Raw genomic sequence first — 15,424 nt, 5'->3', positions numbered from 1 at the left:
TTCATCTTTTTCCAATCCTCACCCCGCACCCGCCGTCCCATCCCGTAGTGTAGCGGCCGTCAACCAGCACACCATCTCCAACAAAGCATAGTTCACCCCTTACGTCCAGAGACTTCTCCACGACAGCAGAGGGGAAAAAAAAAGCTTAGCCTATCTTCTCCTCACGCCCTGGAGCTGCAATGCAACACCACAAGAACATCAGACGAACAAGTTCCCTCTTTTGTGTGGCCAGAAAGACCAGCGTCAATTACCGCCGTACTCCCGTCCTCTTTTTTCCCTCCGGAGAAAGAATGTGAGGTTACCTAATGTTCCTATGCTCCGTGTAACGCCGGCCCTTCATGCTGTAGCGTGACAAGGGTATTTCTACTCTTCGCGCGTCTTTGCCACAAGACGCCGAGACTAATTAATCAGACAAATGACCTCCACCCCATCCTCCCTGGACATAAGATTCGAGATTAGATCCGACAGCATGTGTAGATCAGCCACCCCAAAAACGTATCTCGCGACATTGTCCAACTCGTTTGCTGTGACGTGATGCTGGATATCAAACCCCAGTCGTAAATCTCCCAAATGCAGCCAAAAAGAAGACAGGTAATAGACACGTCATGACGAGGCAGACACGGACGACGAGGCCCTCGCCAGACTGAGCAGACTGCTCACGGCCCCTCCGCAGACAGGGCTTGCTGAATCCTCGGCCGTCGAAGTCTCCTCGGGGACGGTTTGTAGCGTAGCCTTCTCAGGCTTGGTCACCACGACCTCCTCCTCTTGCGTCTCCTCCTCCCTGCGGTCGTCCGCCTCGATGGTGGCCTCGCTCTCAGGGGGTCCGTCGCGGCTCGAGGGCGGCTGTACCGTGACCCTCGGCAACGCCCTCTTCTCCTGCCCGGGCAGCGGCTTGACCTGCAGCCTGTCGAGGGGCACGTCTTCCTGCCCCGTCTGGAGCTTGTAGTTGGCGAGGCCGAGCTTCAGCCTCAAGATGCGAGCTTTCTGTAGCAGACGCCAGTCAGTATTCCGTTCCTTGTCCCCCGTACTGTCTCGCCGTACCTGTCGCGCCTCCTCGCGCGTCAACAACCTCCTCGGCCTCGGCGGCGGCAGCGTCGTCGTCGTCGTCGTCGTCGTGGCCGCGTGCTCCTGGTCCGGCTCGGTGAGGATGGTGGTGTTCTGGGACGTGTCCATGGCGGAGTTATCGAACACGGACGACGTGGCGGGGGACGCGGACCTGCGAGGCGTCTGCTGCCGTTGCGTCTGCTCGTCGTCCGCGGCGGTGGTGATGGCGTCCTTCTTCTCGGGCTTGAGATGGAGGGGTTCTTCTTGCGTCGTTTGCTGCGGTACCTCACACGCATTAGCTTCGCTCCCCTCGGGTGATGTATGCAGGTCCCTCACCTCCTTCGCGTCGGGCATGTCCTCCTCGGTCTGTGCGGGTGCAGGAGGCGGCGTGGACGTTGCTGCGGGTGCGGGAGAAGCTGCTGCAGCAGACACACGCTCCGCCTTGAGTGACAGTGCGGGTGCGGGTACGGGCGAGGGTGCGGCGACCTTGACGGGCTCCTGGCACTGCTTCTTCTTGGGGACGACGCTGTTCTCGTCGAAGATGACGGTGTCGAGGGACCTCTTCAGGCCCAGGGGAGACTTGATTGGGCTCTTGAGAGGCGAGCCAAGCATCGTGGTCTTGTTGTGCAGCTGGCGTTTGGGCGACATCGCGTTGACGTTCGCGTCCAGGGGCGCGAGGGCGCGTCTCTTGGCTGGTGATGAGGGGTTCATGGTGTCTGTGGTTTACGGGAACCGCTGCTGTGGTGGAGGGGACGAGAAGGAAAGAAGCCTCGCAATGAAGATTGAGGTGAGGGAGGGTAAGGGAGGAGGAGGATTGGTAGAAGTGAGGTTGAGGGCAGAGTGCTGCAGCTGCAAGAACAAGGTCAATTCAGGATTCCGGAGTGCAACCTGAGCGACTTTCGGGGCAAAAGGTACGGTTTCGTGGCTGGGCTGGCCCGTAGCGGACCGAACGAATGATCGACGACTTGTGCCCGCGTGCAACTGTAGCAACTGGACGGCCGTTTTGGAATCCACAGAGCTGTCCAAACAAACAAATAGAACACAAGTGCGTCGGTCAACGTTGTTGAGATGCTCTGGCCCGTGTCTTGAGAGTCTAGGGAGACAGAAAAAGGAGGACAACTGCTCGAGGAGGATTCTCGACACAGAGCAAGGGAAAATGGGAAAATGCCCCAAGAGATATTAAAGAGGGAGGGAGCGTGTTGTTGACAGGATTCGGACAAGCGAATGCAGGCGAACGCGTACCCGGGAGATATGCAGCGTCGCCTGCTCTGCTCGTGTGAGGTCGGGTCGCTCCAACGGCGGCCTGGTCTGCTAAGTCGCGACCAGTCTTTAGCGGACGAACGCCGCTGTAAAAGCACGTTACCTGCTGAAATACAGCACCTCACACTGAGGTGGCAGCATTCGCGGTTCGTCTTGTCCCCCACCAACATCCATCGCGGGCCGGGGACGGTTGGTGTAACTTGGTGCCCCCTCCGTTCCCCCTGTCTCGGTGGCTGGCGGCGGGCGCGTACCCCTGCCGCCAGTCCGCTGTGGTGCCGCTGTACGGCCCCTGCCTCAGCACGCTACAGCGCCTGCTCCAGGGCATGATGCGCATCACAGAGCGCCCACGGTCCAGAACGCGGCTTACATAACCCTGCATGTCCCCAGAGGCGCGTCTGTCGTTGCAGGGGTTCACTAGCCACCTGTGAGCGGATGCGGCCTAGCGCTGAAGAAAGTGAAATGCAGGTACGGGGTCAGGGTCCACGCTGCTGGGATCGACGTGACAGCTCCCCCCATCCCTTCATGGATCGCCCAACGCCGTAAATTGCCCACCAACACGCGTCTTATTAACACTGAACCACCGCCAGAGACCGTGTACCATGTCGTCACTGCTCATTAAACTTCCAACAGCTGCAGCACATACTCCGTACATCACAAAAATGCTAGGGACGTTTCCGTTTTTTGAATCTCGGGTATCATTCCTCTCGCCCTTGCAAGAGTCGCGCCTTTTGTCGGCGCCAAAGAAAACAACTGAGACTTCCGCCCTTCGCAGATCGATAGGTACAAACGCGTAATCGTCTCTCAAACCTCGAGCCAAACGGCTTCCAATAATACTGAAAAGGAACGAGTATGGTCAAAAAAACACAATGCAAAGCACTCCACCCCCTCGTCCGAGGGTTGTGTATCCATATAAAATCATCGCTCGCAAAGAGACCGACCCAGAGGCAGCGGCCACTGCCCACCAAAGGAACGCCGAAGCCTTGCTTTTCCTGATGCTAACCCTTCCCACCCGTCCGAAGAACCGGCTGGTCATCATTCGTTGGAATCTCCTCCGGGGTATTCAAAACATCTCACACTCTCCCTGTTCCTGTCCTGTCTTTTTTTGATTTCCTTCTTTCCCTCCTCTCTCCTCATGACGATCCGGAAACGTCCAAGGAATACAAGCTGTTGTCGAATTGGAACGGCTTGTTGAAATCGGGGTTGACCTCGTCCCAGTTGGGGAACTGCTCCACCGGCATCGCCTCCTCGAGCATCAACGCATCGAACTCGCCGCTGCCGTTGGGAAAGCTGTCGAGACCGCCATCCATGTTAATGTTGTTCATGTCCAGGAGCAGGTCAACGTCAACAGGCTGCCAGTTGAGGTCGATATCCAGATTGGCGTTCTCCGAAATGTCGCTGTTGGGCTCCGACGATCCGCTGTCCTTGCTCGACTCGGGCGTGTCGTTCGGCGTAAGCGACCGGTACACACCCATATCGCTGATGACGCCGCCGGCACCCATCTCGAAATTGCCGAGGTTGGTGAACAGGCTCGCAGGGTCGATGGTGTTGGCCCAGGCATCCATGGGCGCGGGCGGGGCGCCGCCCATCTCGGGCTGCTTGTTCTCCAGCTTCGGCGTGCCGTCCATCTTGATGACAGGCTTCGTGTCCTGCTTGCCGCCCACCTTGCTGCCGGTACGTTGCATGGAAGCGTCGCGGGACATGGGCGTGGCTGCCGGGTTGCTTCCCGGAGTCTGACCCTGCTTGGACGGGTTCTGTCCCATGAGCTGCGCCTGAGGCTCCGTCTTGACCTGGCCGTTGACATCGAGGCCCAGCGAAAGGGCCAGATTCTCTTGCATGAACTTCATCGGGTCCTCCAGGGGCTTGACGTGCTCCTCCTGGATATGGGCCTGTCGTGCCTGCTCCGACGGGAGACCGGTCGTGGCCATCTCGCAGTCCGCCTCCGGGCACAAGAACATGGGCTTGGGCGGCGCCTTGGGCTCCGGCGCCGGCTGTCGCTTGAGCTCTGGTGAGCCGGACTTGCTGATCTGTGGCGACGGCGTTGCTTGGCTCGGCTGCGGTGGCGTGTCGGTCTTGGTCTTCTTCCTCGGCGGCAGTGTGAGGTTGTCCCTGCTGACCTTGGGCTTTGGCTGTGCGTAGGTAGGTTGCCCGTGGGGAGACGTCGCGCCGAACGAGAACGGGGGCTGGCTCGTGGTCGGTGCCGCCGGTGGCCCGCCGCTTTTGCTGTTGGATCGACTGTGCATCTTGTTCAGCGCCTGCGTCTGCTTCTCCAGGTTCGCGGCACTCAACGGAGCAGGCTGTCCACCCTGTGTGGGTGTAGCGTTTGCCTGGTTTGGTGCAGCCTGTCCGCCTTGCTGTTGAGGCGGCGCGGCACCCTTCTTCTGGAAGTTGGCGCAGTCTCGCGCCATCGTCTCAAGTAGGCGCCTGACCTCGTTGATCTCGGCGGGCCGGATGCTGAACACCGCCTTGGGGTTCAACATGGTTTCTCCGTCCTCGAACTGCTTAATCATACGAATGCGCTGTCGTGTGTCAGTGATTGATTCGCCTCATCAGAGGAGTGTGCTTACAGCTCTAAAGTAGGCCCTCGCGCGGGCGTCGTCTCGAGTGGCCGCGTACCACCTGCCCAAGGCCTTGCCAATCTTGCCCATGTCGTGCACCAGTCTAATCAGCAGCTGTGCCGTTTCCGCTCGTTCATTCGGGTTCATCGGGATGTCGGGCATGTTCTCCGTCATCATGGCCTTCTGTTCCTCCTGGCCAATTCGTCGCAGCTTCTCAAAGTCGTTTTCCATACCCGCGGCTCCAGCGGCTGCCATGGCCTGCTGACGCGCTTTCATCTGCTCATACTTGGCCCGCTGCTCGGGACTCAAGTTTGCAATCTGCTCAGGAGTGAGGGTCGGTATTTGTCGGGGCATTGCTGGTCGCTGGGGCTGAGCGGCGGTTTGGGGAACATCGGGGGCGTCATCAGTGCTGGGACGCTTCAGGTTCTTCTGCGCCGTTGCCGGTGAGGGGTTCGGGGGCTGCTGCTGGTTCGTCGGCGCTGGGCGGTTGTTGTTTGGTGGCCGAGCGGCGTTGGCGACCGTCTTCGGGTCCGGCGTCGCGCTCGGCTGCTTCGGCGGAGCATGCTGCGTCGGCTGGGTAGGTGTGGGCGTGGGGTTCGGCTGAGGAACGCCGGCTTGTGCCATTGCGGGTTGCGGAGGCTGAGGAGCGGAAACTGGCGCGCCCGGCTGCCCTTGGCCACCCTGCTGCATCCTCATGGCCATTTCCTTTTGCATAGCGGCAGCCATCTGGCGTTGCTTGATCTGGACGATGAACGCCCGGAGTTGGTCATCCGTCAGGCTCGCCACCTTAGGGTTCGCCTTGCGGGCATTCATGATGTCGTGGGGTGTGACCTGGACCTGGGGCATTTGGGCGAGCATACTGGCGGGTATGCTCATCTGGCCAGGAGCTTGCTGATTGAGGCCAGGGTTGCCAGGCTGCATGCCGTTCATCTGCTGCTGCTGGAGCTGCTGCTGTTGAGGCTGCTGCTGCTGTTGGAGCTGCTGAGGGTTCTGTTGCAGTTGGGGTTGAGGTTGCTGTTGCTGTTGTGGCTGCTGGGGTTGCTGTTGCTGCTGTTGCGCCTGTGCTTGGGCTTGCGCGGCCTGGTTCCTCCTTTCCATCTGTCTCTGCATAAACTGCGCGAACTGCTGCCTTTGGACCCTCTCAAGTTGTGTCTGGACTTGAGGCGCAATGGGATTTTGTGTGAGCCAGGCCCTGAGATCCTTCCATTTGCGAACCTCGGGAGGGGCGCGGAGCTGGGTACCGATCTGAGCGAGCACTGGAGGAGGGAGGTCCAAACCATCCATCATCACCTGGTGCGCTGGCGCCAGAGGCGTTCCCTGGTTCCTAAGCCGGGCCAACATTTGCTGCTGCTGAGCGATGAGCTGCGGGTTGGGTGCACCCTGTGCCGGCTGTTGTTGCATCATGCCGTACTGTCCATTCGGCATGTTGAAGCCGCCGGGTTGGCCGGCCCTCTGCATGGCAGGGTTCATGGCGTTCATCTGGCGGCTCCGCTGTTGTTGTTCCTGCCACTTGCCCATGACCTCATGGAGCTTGTCCTGTGGAAGTTGCTGGATGGCTGATCTTTGCTCCGCATTCATGTTGGACATCATGCTGTTGTAGATTGGGTTGTTAGCCAAAGCACCAACGCCCATGGGACGTTGGTTACCCTGGTTGAACCGCGGGTCACCCAGAGTGTTGGCGAATGGACCGTTTCCACCTTGGCCGTCCATGGGGTTCATGGCGCTGGGAGGTCGACGCATGGGAGTGTTCAACGTGTTCATGCCGGGGCTCTGCGATGGAGGCGCGCCGCCGAGACCGTTCGGCTGTCCTTGTAGTTGTCTGGCCTGCTGTTGCGCCCGCATTTGAGCGGCATGTTGAGATTGTTGCTGTTCCATCTTCAACTGCTGTGCCTGTTGCATGCTCAGTTGCTGCTGGGCCTGAGGTGGCCGGGGCGTCTGGTTGGGACCAGCCTGGTTGGGCATGCCTTGGGGCCCGGCGGTAGGTTGAGGCGTCGCGTTGCGAGCCGGGCCGTTGCTGGCGGGAACAACCATCTGGCCTTCTGCTTGAGCCAGGATGCCGGCCTTTTGCTGGTTCATAATGCTCTCCATCGTGTTGAACTGACCAGACTCGCCGTTGTAACCCTGCATGCCGGCAGCGTTCATCATGGCGGGGTTCATCTGCCCTCGGCCAGCCTGCATCAACGCGGCCTGGGCCGGGTTCATATTCGGGGGCATGCCCTGCTGTGCACGCTGCCTCTGCATCGCAATGTTCTTGGTCAGGCCTTGGAATGCCTGGTGCTGGAACCAGATTAGAACGGGATCTTTGCCCGACGCGGAGTACTCCTGGCAACGTTGGGCGAAACGTGTCTGAACAATCTGCCGGTAATGGTTCTTCTGGGATTCGGGGCAGGAAGCCATGAGCTTTTGTGCAAGCTCGACAACCTTTTGCTGGTCGGCTGGGCTCAGATTGGATTGGTCGCTGGGAATACCGTTCTGGGGCCGTTGCTGTGCGCCACCTGGTATCTGGAACATTTGCTGGTTGGGGCCGATGGGCTGACCACCCTGGTTGCCCATGTTGATGCCCATCTGCGCTTGTTGCTGTTGTTGCAGCTGGGAGGCCTGCATTTGGTGCTGAAGGTGCTGAAAACCTTGCTGCGGGTTCTGCCCCATACCGCGACCCATCTGGTTCTGCATAGCGTTGTTCTGATTCATCATCAGCTGTTGCTGAGCCTGGGCCGCCGCCTGGGCCTGCTGCATGTTGTTGCTCATGCTCTGCTCGGCGACCTGTCGTCGACGGAAAAATTCGTTCGTCTTGTTGCTCATTTGCGCTTCGTACGAGGCCTAGACGGTGGGTTAGTCGTGCACACACACCTTGCTGCGGGAGGCGAGCAATTTTCAACGTGGCTTGGTTCAACTGCTTACCTTGTCGGCCGACTTGTTGAAGGCTTCTCGCTCGAAGTTGACGCCAACCTCTGCAGCCTTCATAAAGTCTATGTTGGCGACTGCGAGTCCGATGTTGGTGATTCTAGGTAGCAGCACATCAGCCAGGGCGCTTGGCAGAAGGGGGAACGGGCCAAGCGAGGCGCGAAAAAGCGGGACGGGGAGTGCGCAAGGCAAGGCAAGGCAACGCAACGTACAGGTTATGGCATTTGATCATGCGCTCTTGGATCGCGACGCCAGCCTGCCAGCCCGAGTGAATCTGCTGCTGGGCCAGCATCGTCTGGTAGAGAAATTGGTTCAACTGAATTGGGGAGGGCCGGGGACGCTGTTGCTGCATCATCCCCGCCGCTCCCGCCATGTGCTGCATGTTCGCGGCCATGGCCGCTTTCCACAGGGTTTGAACAAGTCCCTGCGACGAGTCGTTCTATATCGTCGCGATGTTCCGAGGGTGTGGATCGTGGACCTTGGAGCGGTTGTCGTGACGGGGACCGCTGTCGGGTCTGGAAAGTTGAAGGTATCAGAGAGTGAGGTTGCTAGAATAAAACCGGGCAGAGCAGAAGAGGTGCTGGCTATTTTTGAACAATGAGGCGGAGAGCCGTCGACTGCCTGCAGGGTGCCTAGCGACGTGCTGCGACAACCATAAAGAGCTAGCCGATTGTTGCGTGTGACTGTAAAGCAACAGGTGGGTCCTGCGTGTTGTTGCTGCAGCGGATTTGGGGTGCTGCAGAAGGCTCTGTTCTCAAGCGACGAGAGTATTTCGGAGGTGGTGGTGTTTCGTCGGTGTCGTCGTCGTCGTGGTGGAGGACGAGGTAGAAGACGGGCGGGTGAAGCGTGGTCTGGTGAATGCCGTCTCGTGTTTTTCTGGTTGCTGGGATTACGTGGAGGGCGATCCGAGAGCGTGTAGTTCGGACTTTGGGAGCCGGGTCTGTCGCTGTGTGAGGACCGGGCTGCGAGGGCCAGTATGTTCTCCCAACGCGAAGAGCAGGGACAGCAGAATGAAAGCGACAAGATCACGACGAGGTGTGAGTGTCGGCGGTGGATTGTTGTGGTTTTTGGGTGTGTCAGTCCAGGAGCGGCCGAAATTCCAGAGAGTGGAGGGTGGGTGTCGGCAGCCGCAGGTCGAGACAAAGCGAACCGGGGGTGCTTCGAAAGCGGGATAAGGCGAAGCGCGCCGGAGGAAGCTGTACAGAAATCTTGCGATGTCGACGGGGGGAATCGTGGATATTCGACGAGGCGAGAGTCGAACAGACGGACACACGACGACCTCGACTCGACGGCGACGGCGTGGAGGAGGAGGAGAGGAGGAGGAGTGTTTGTGGTGGTGAAGGAGGAGGAAAGAGGCGGACTGGGAGACGAAAGCAAGTGGGTGTGAGTGCTGGGTATGGGTTTGGGTGTGGTCTGGGTATGGGTATGGGTATGCACCTGGTCTGGTGTGTCTGGTCTGGTCTGGGAGAGGTACCTACCTACCTTACGCAGGCAGTATGGGATGGGGGGAGTGAGTGAATGAGTGAGTGGCACTGGCGCTGTGCAGTGGGAGGAGGTGCAGCGGCAGCCAAGTTGAGGTGAGGTGAGCACAGCCAGTAGGGTGCGTAGGTGGGCAGGGTACCTGTCCAATGTACTGTGGTACACGCAGCGCAGGGCAGCACCGGGAACAGGGTACTTGTTGTACCTCAGGTATGGTACCTCTTGCACAGAGTATCCGTACCTAAGGTAGGCAAAGGCAAGGCAGGCACCTGGCGATAGAAAATGAGGTGGACGGGTACGGCAGAGGACGGGATCGTTGGGCGCGGTGGAGCCCTTGGAGATGGGCTTTGCTGGATCAGTGCCAGTTGATTTAGGTTCTGGTGGACTCAGGATTGGCGCTTTTTAAGCGTGGAGCCTATTTTTGCAAGTCGTCGACTGGGGTGGCTGAAACGAAAAAGAGCAGATGCTGTTGTCGTATTATTATTTACAGAGTGCTGTAGGTAGATAGATATTCGTGACGATGTTGATGGGAGAGTTGGGTTGGCAGTGCATCACTGGACCATACCTATGTATGAGGCCGGTGTACGGAGACTACAGAAACACGCGCCGGTGAGCTTAAGAGGAGGCAGAAGCGGAGTTGGCCATAAGGAAAGGGAGGGGAGAGAGGGCGAGAACGGCGGAGGGTAAGAAGAGAGAGGGCGTAGGTGATGAAGGATGAAGAGAGAGAGAGAGAGAGAGAGAGAGAGTGTGTGTGTGTGTGTGTGTGTGTGTGTGTGTGTGTGTGTGTGTGTGTGGATGAGATTAGGGATAGGATGGGATGGAACCAAGAAGAGGACGTGGACGTGTGAAGTGAGAGAGTGACGGGGGGGCCAGCAGTAGCAGCAGAACAGAAGCAGCAGAAGCAGCAGAGACTAGAAACCAGCGACGACCAGAAGCACTGGACTGGGAGAGAAGAGAGGATGGGGCCTGCAGGGCGGCGAGATGCACGAGTGGAGAGAGGAGGGGAGGGGAGGGCGTGTGAGAAGAAGGGTGACTGGTGAAGTGCAGACACTCTGAAGTGTGTGGGCTGGGCGGACGGGGAGACGGGATTGGATGGGACGACCTGGGAATACCGCAAAGGGGGGTGTGGAGATAGGAACAACAAGTGGGAGGTGGGAGCCAGAGACAGAGAGGAACAGGGCAGCGCAGGGCAGAGAGACACACGCACCAGGACCGCCAGGAGGAGCCAGCCAGGTACCGGTGAGGCAGGCCCCGGACGACGACAACTTGCTGTGCAGTAAAGGTAGATGAAATACAGATACATAAGTATGGCAGAGAAGGTGTTGTTGTTTGATGTCAAGAGAGAAAGACAAACAGGATACAGGATACAGAATACGCCATTATAAAAATAATACTCCTCGTCAAGGTGAAATCTTCAGATGAGCCTCAAAACGAAACGTCCAACATACATACCTACAACAAGTTTTCGGGGACACACACTCGCACACACAGCAAGTACACCAGCCAGGAGGGATTATCATGGGTCGAGTATGAGCCACGCATCGAGCGAGGTGTATGAGCCGCCCGTGGTCTTATGCGCCGGCAACTGGCGCATCACCCGGCGGCGGCATTCAACTCAACCACTTAAGGTGAGCACGCATGAGTGCCCTCATCCTGTTGCTGATCTTGTCGACTGGCTCAACACAGACAAAGCCTGGATCAGGATACGACTGGACGCCTGCGATTAGATTTTTTTTGGGATTCGACACTAACACCAACAAAAGCTGCCAACGATACAGACTACATACCAATGGCGACGAGAAACAGACGGGACAAGGTTGGCGGACAGGAAACGAAGGGACGTCCAAGGACCAAGGGGCCACTCACCGGCGGACAGCGGGCGGGCTGAAGTGGGCTGCCTTCCACACAGGCACCTGGCGAAAACGGGGTCCCTTTTTTGGGCGGCAGTTGGTCCTTTTTTTTTTTTTTTTTTTCCTCCCCTCACCTTTGGGGGGGAGGAGAGGAACGAGGTACGGGGAGGGGATGGGGGGGTAGGGATGATGTGGTAGTAACGACAGGGGTGCGAATACAATTCATCCCCAAGTGCGAGCGATGGTTGGCTTTGGATCTTTGCCTGTCTCTCTCCCATTCCCTCTACTTCGCGACAGTGTCATTCAAAAAGAGGACAAGAACAGCGAGGAAAGCAGAAGCAGAAGCAGACAGCAACAGAGACTGGGCAGCAGAAACAGCAGTATAATGCTCTTTTCCCTCATTGCGCGCTCCAGAGCGGTGCAAAACACCAACAACCCATGCTTCTCTACCCTGTCTGCTTCACCTCACCACTAGCCACGGTCATGGTACCTTGCTCGAGACCCTGCTCCTCACAAGCCTGTCCCTGGATGCAGCACTCTGGCGGCAGTTGCCTTGTACCAGCCTATCGTTGCAGCGGTGAGCGAAGCGGTCAACACCCGCCCACGCTGTTGCTCTGCCTTGCTAACACGATACAAAAATGCACCCAAGCCATGTGCGCCTCGAGGTCAGGCACTCCAGGTCAGCGACTGACACCTCCCACTGTTCACCACTCGCTCGTACAACGCCCACCGAACATTACGAGTACACGCAGCGAGAGGAAGAGAGAGAGGACAGGACGTGGGATGGCGGTGGGTGGTGCGAGCACCGTTGCTCCAGACCGACCTTGTCAACCAACCCACGGGAGAGACAGACCAAAAGACTCAACGCCGGGATCAGGGTCAGAGCCCATGGCCACGGCCGGGCTCGCTGTCCGAGGCCAGTCAGGTACCTATATACCTCCTCTGAAGCCATCCCGAAATGTTTACTTTACATCTTGTCGTTGCTGCTGGTGCTGGTGCTGGTGCTGGTGCTCGACTCAACACGAGAAGGATGGAGGCGGCTGAGATGGACGTCGTCTCCAGCGTGCGCATTGCGATGCGCCGATCAATATGACCTTCACCAAGAGATCGTGGAGGAGCAGCCCCATGGCCATCTCCAGAAAACCCTGGTCACGAGTCTCACTTGACAGCGATTTACATCACCCGGTGAGCAGGGCAGAGTCGGCAACGACCGGTAGTGTGCTGCTGCTGGCTGGCGGTGCGGTACAGACACGCCACGGCTCCTTCACACAACCTTACCAAAAACCAGGGACCGACGGGAGTGGACGAGGAACAAGGTCCCGGGCAATCCGTCCGCTGAGGAATGGAATGCCACGAATGCCCTCTTTCTGGCTGACATTCGATACCCTCTGTGCCTGTCCTCCGTCCGACAACCAACGGGCCAACGGCCCAGCCAGGCCAGGCCAGGCAGAGCTCAGCTTACCAGTTACCGTGCGGTTGGGCTTTGCACATTCCATTCCATCGCCAGCGCACGTCAGCTTCTTCGGATTTCAATGGTTGGCAGCAAGGTACATTCTTTGGCCTTTCCACCACCAATCCGTCCGCCGTCCGTCCACTCATTGGGCCGTTCTGTCTCTCCCGTCCAGCCATGGCAAGACATTGGCCCATAGTCCAGTCACCTCCACTAGCTCTCTCTCGCTCTCTGCCTGCCCGTCTGCTTTCGGAGGGGTCTTGGCATTGTTCTCGGTCTTGGATGTCTCTTCTTTTCTTATTCCACTTCTGCCTCGCAGGAGAGAGAGAGAGAGAGAGCAGACGGGACGTGCAAGCGTTCGTTCCTCTTCCTTTCTTCTGCCCTTCGTCTTCCTCCCCCGTCGCGGCTCCACGACTTTTTATTAGTCGCTTCCTTTTTAACCCTCACCAATCGCCACATCTTTGCGCGACCCAGCAACACGGTCCTCAAGTCCGAGTCCTTCCCGCTCACACATTCACGTTTCGCCTGCGGCGTGCCTTGTATTCTTTCTTTCTTCCCCGCCGTCCCCAGCAGGAAAGTAAATTGGCTGCAAAACCATGGCGGGCAGACGTGGATCATCAGGGCCCTTGCATTGGAGATTTGAATCTTGCCAAACGGGTGAAGAGAGATCCTCACATGGCGTCTGCAACAGGGAAGAAGCCGAGTGCAAAAAACGGGGCCGCGGCGCGTAACGTCTGCTTGGAGCCAGGAAGAGCACGCGCAGACGCAGCAGACATGAGGACCTGGACGGGAGGGACAGTCTTTGGAGGGGAGGGGCTTTTCACTTTCACCCTCTCTTCTGAAGAGAGAGGGGAGACAGGAAAGCAAAAGAAAAAAAAAAATACTCGAGGCTCATGGCTCACGGCTCGTGGCCCAAGGTGCTGCTCTTCTGCTGCTGCTGCTGTCTTTCCCTGCACACTGCGCACAATGCTGCTGGGATGACCCCTGCTAGCTCAATTGCTCACATGGACGCTAGACCAAGACTGATCAAGCCGTGACGGACTGCGTCCTCCAAGGTGAGAGGGGAGTCAGGTACCTGAGCTTGTGCCAAGTGACTGCGACGACCACGGGATACTTGGCCTGGCGGTGTACCGTACCGCCTCCTCGAAACCGTTGTTCGCCGTGTTCAGAAACCAGTGAGCGGGAAGAGAGAAAGAAGCAAAGACAAGAGTGCGGCGTTCGCTGCAGATGGGAGAGAACAGACGTTGTGGTATTAGGCTCATCCACAGTTATCCATCTCAATATGGACAATCGCAATGAGACGGGACGAAGGTAACGGGGACGAAGGGAAAAAGAACAGGGCACGCACGGGTGCACAGGCACCTTGCGAGTTCCCAGACCGAGTTGGAGACATGGTCCGGTGCATAGAGTTGGGGCTCGGAAGACAGGCTGTTGCTTGACACTGTCCACATTTCACGTCTGACTTCCTTGACCGAAGCAGTGCAGCAAGAAGATCACAGGTAAATTGATGCCAACGCAACTCGCGACGCTGCCAGCTTCGACGAGTGGAGGGCGGTCCTAATCTGCTTGCCAACTTACACCACTGCAAGGTAAGTGGGGATGTATCCGTCGTGTGTGCCCCCGTCAGGAAGCATACACTTTACATAGTGATCTATCCCACGACCGGGGCCCCAATAAACGTTATTCGAGGCCCGGCGACCGAGACCTTATCTCTCTTTCACGACGACTCTGAGGAAGAGAGAGAAAGTTCCGATGGAAGCTGGGGGCATGGTAAGGCACGGTACGCTCCCCCCAAAAGACCCCGTTTCGATCGACGGGCGACGTTTTGGCACGCCTTGTTGCCTGTCATGCCAAACCTGCTTCGCCTTGCCTTGCCTCGCTGGGCACCTTATCTCGGGGTGTAGTGTAAACACCCAACGCCTCGCCTCTTGTTGCAAGACACACCCAACGGTAGAGTAGCATCGACGAGATACAAGTCGGCCACCGGGCTCTCTACCCGCAGCTGGCGGTAAGTCATCCCGCGGTGTAGGTAGCCTTCTTCCCCGACTATCGCGCCAGCCAGACCCGGCACAGGCCTGTTTTGCCTGTTAGCCGTTTCCACTTGCTCAGGATTGCCAGTCACCCAGTGTAACGATGCCGAAAGCAACACCACAATGTCCTGGGGCAACCAGGAACGTCTGAGGGGGTCGAAGAAATGCTGGCAATCATCTGAACTCGGGCCCATGCCATGGCGCAACATCCTGCAAAAAACTCTCTCCCTCAATGAGGTGCTCTATATCAATGCATCACGCAGCGCGGCCGAGGCAATCGGCAAGGCCTTGCTTGATTCTTACATGGACATCTGTCTCTGTATCTACTCGTCGATTAAAACCTATCTGGAAGGTCAGCAAAAAGTGACTACAAAGAGGGGACAGCGAAGGCGCTTGCCACGTTGGTTGGTTCGTGTACCGTACTCCCATCGGATTGTCGCCGGGAGCTGGTGTCAAGTCGCGCCCCGCCGCCAGCAAAGAGAAAGGTGAAGTAACTTCCCAGAGAAATAAGCAGGGAGGGGTACCTCGGACTGGCAGCAACCTTAGACGCGGGAGCTGTCTTAGGTAATGACGCAGAGTGCCCAAGGGCCGCCGGTCGACGCCAACAAGGCCAACCCAACGGGCCCCAGCTCGAAAGGAGGAAGACGAAGGGAAACAGGGGATGGCAAGTCCGACGTCAAACGGGGCGAGATCTACCCTCGATTCGCATCTCCTCCTCCCGCCGTCTTGCATACTACTTTACTAGTAAATTGGCCTCTCCAACGCCGTCATCGAGGTGGCTGGCTGTCAAGTCGAGGAACAAGCGATGTTTCTTCTACCGTGATAATTTCTTCTGCCCAGACTGCCAATCCT

The 15,424-nt window shown here is 57.9% G+C and overlaps 2 protein-coding genes across 2 annotated transcripts; both read right to left on the bottom strand.

The window, feature by feature from the left end:
• Positions 1-603: 603 nt before the first annotated feature.
• Positions 604-1,755, bottom strand: COL26b_008941 (uncharacterized protein; the record flags this gene model as incomplete). The annotated part of the gene is made up of 2 exons (XM_053181686.1): positions 604-984; positions 1,042-1,755. 2 exons carry the CDS (start codon positions 1,753-1,755, stop codon positions 604-606), a joined length of 1,095 nt encoding a protein of 364 aa, XP_053034334.1.
• A 1,679-nt stretch (positions 1,756-3,434) lies between these two features.
• Positions 3,435-8,157, bottom strand: COL26b_008940 (uncharacterized protein; the record flags this gene model as incomplete). Its single annotated transcript, XM_053181685.1, has 4 exons — positions 3,435-4,820; positions 4,869-7,679; positions 7,761-7,863; positions 7,976-8,157. The coding sequence occupies 4 exons, from the start codon at positions 8,155-8,157 to the stop codon at positions 3,435-3,437; spliced, it is 4,482 nt and encodes a 1,493-aa protein (XP_053034333.1).
• Positions 8,158-15,424: the final 7,267 nt, after the last annotated feature.

Source organism: Colletotrichum chrysophilum, assembly GCF_026319265.1.
Source record: "Colletotrichum chrysophilum strain AFK26 chromosome Unknown scaffold_82, whole genome shotgun sequence".
NCBI classification, from domain to species: domain Eukaryota; kingdom Fungi; phylum Ascomycota; class Sordariomycetes; order Glomerellales; family Glomerellaceae; genus Colletotrichum; species Colletotrichum chrysophilum.
Note: the sequence above shows the minus strand (reverse complement) of the source record. Positions and strands in the feature narration are given on the sequence as shown.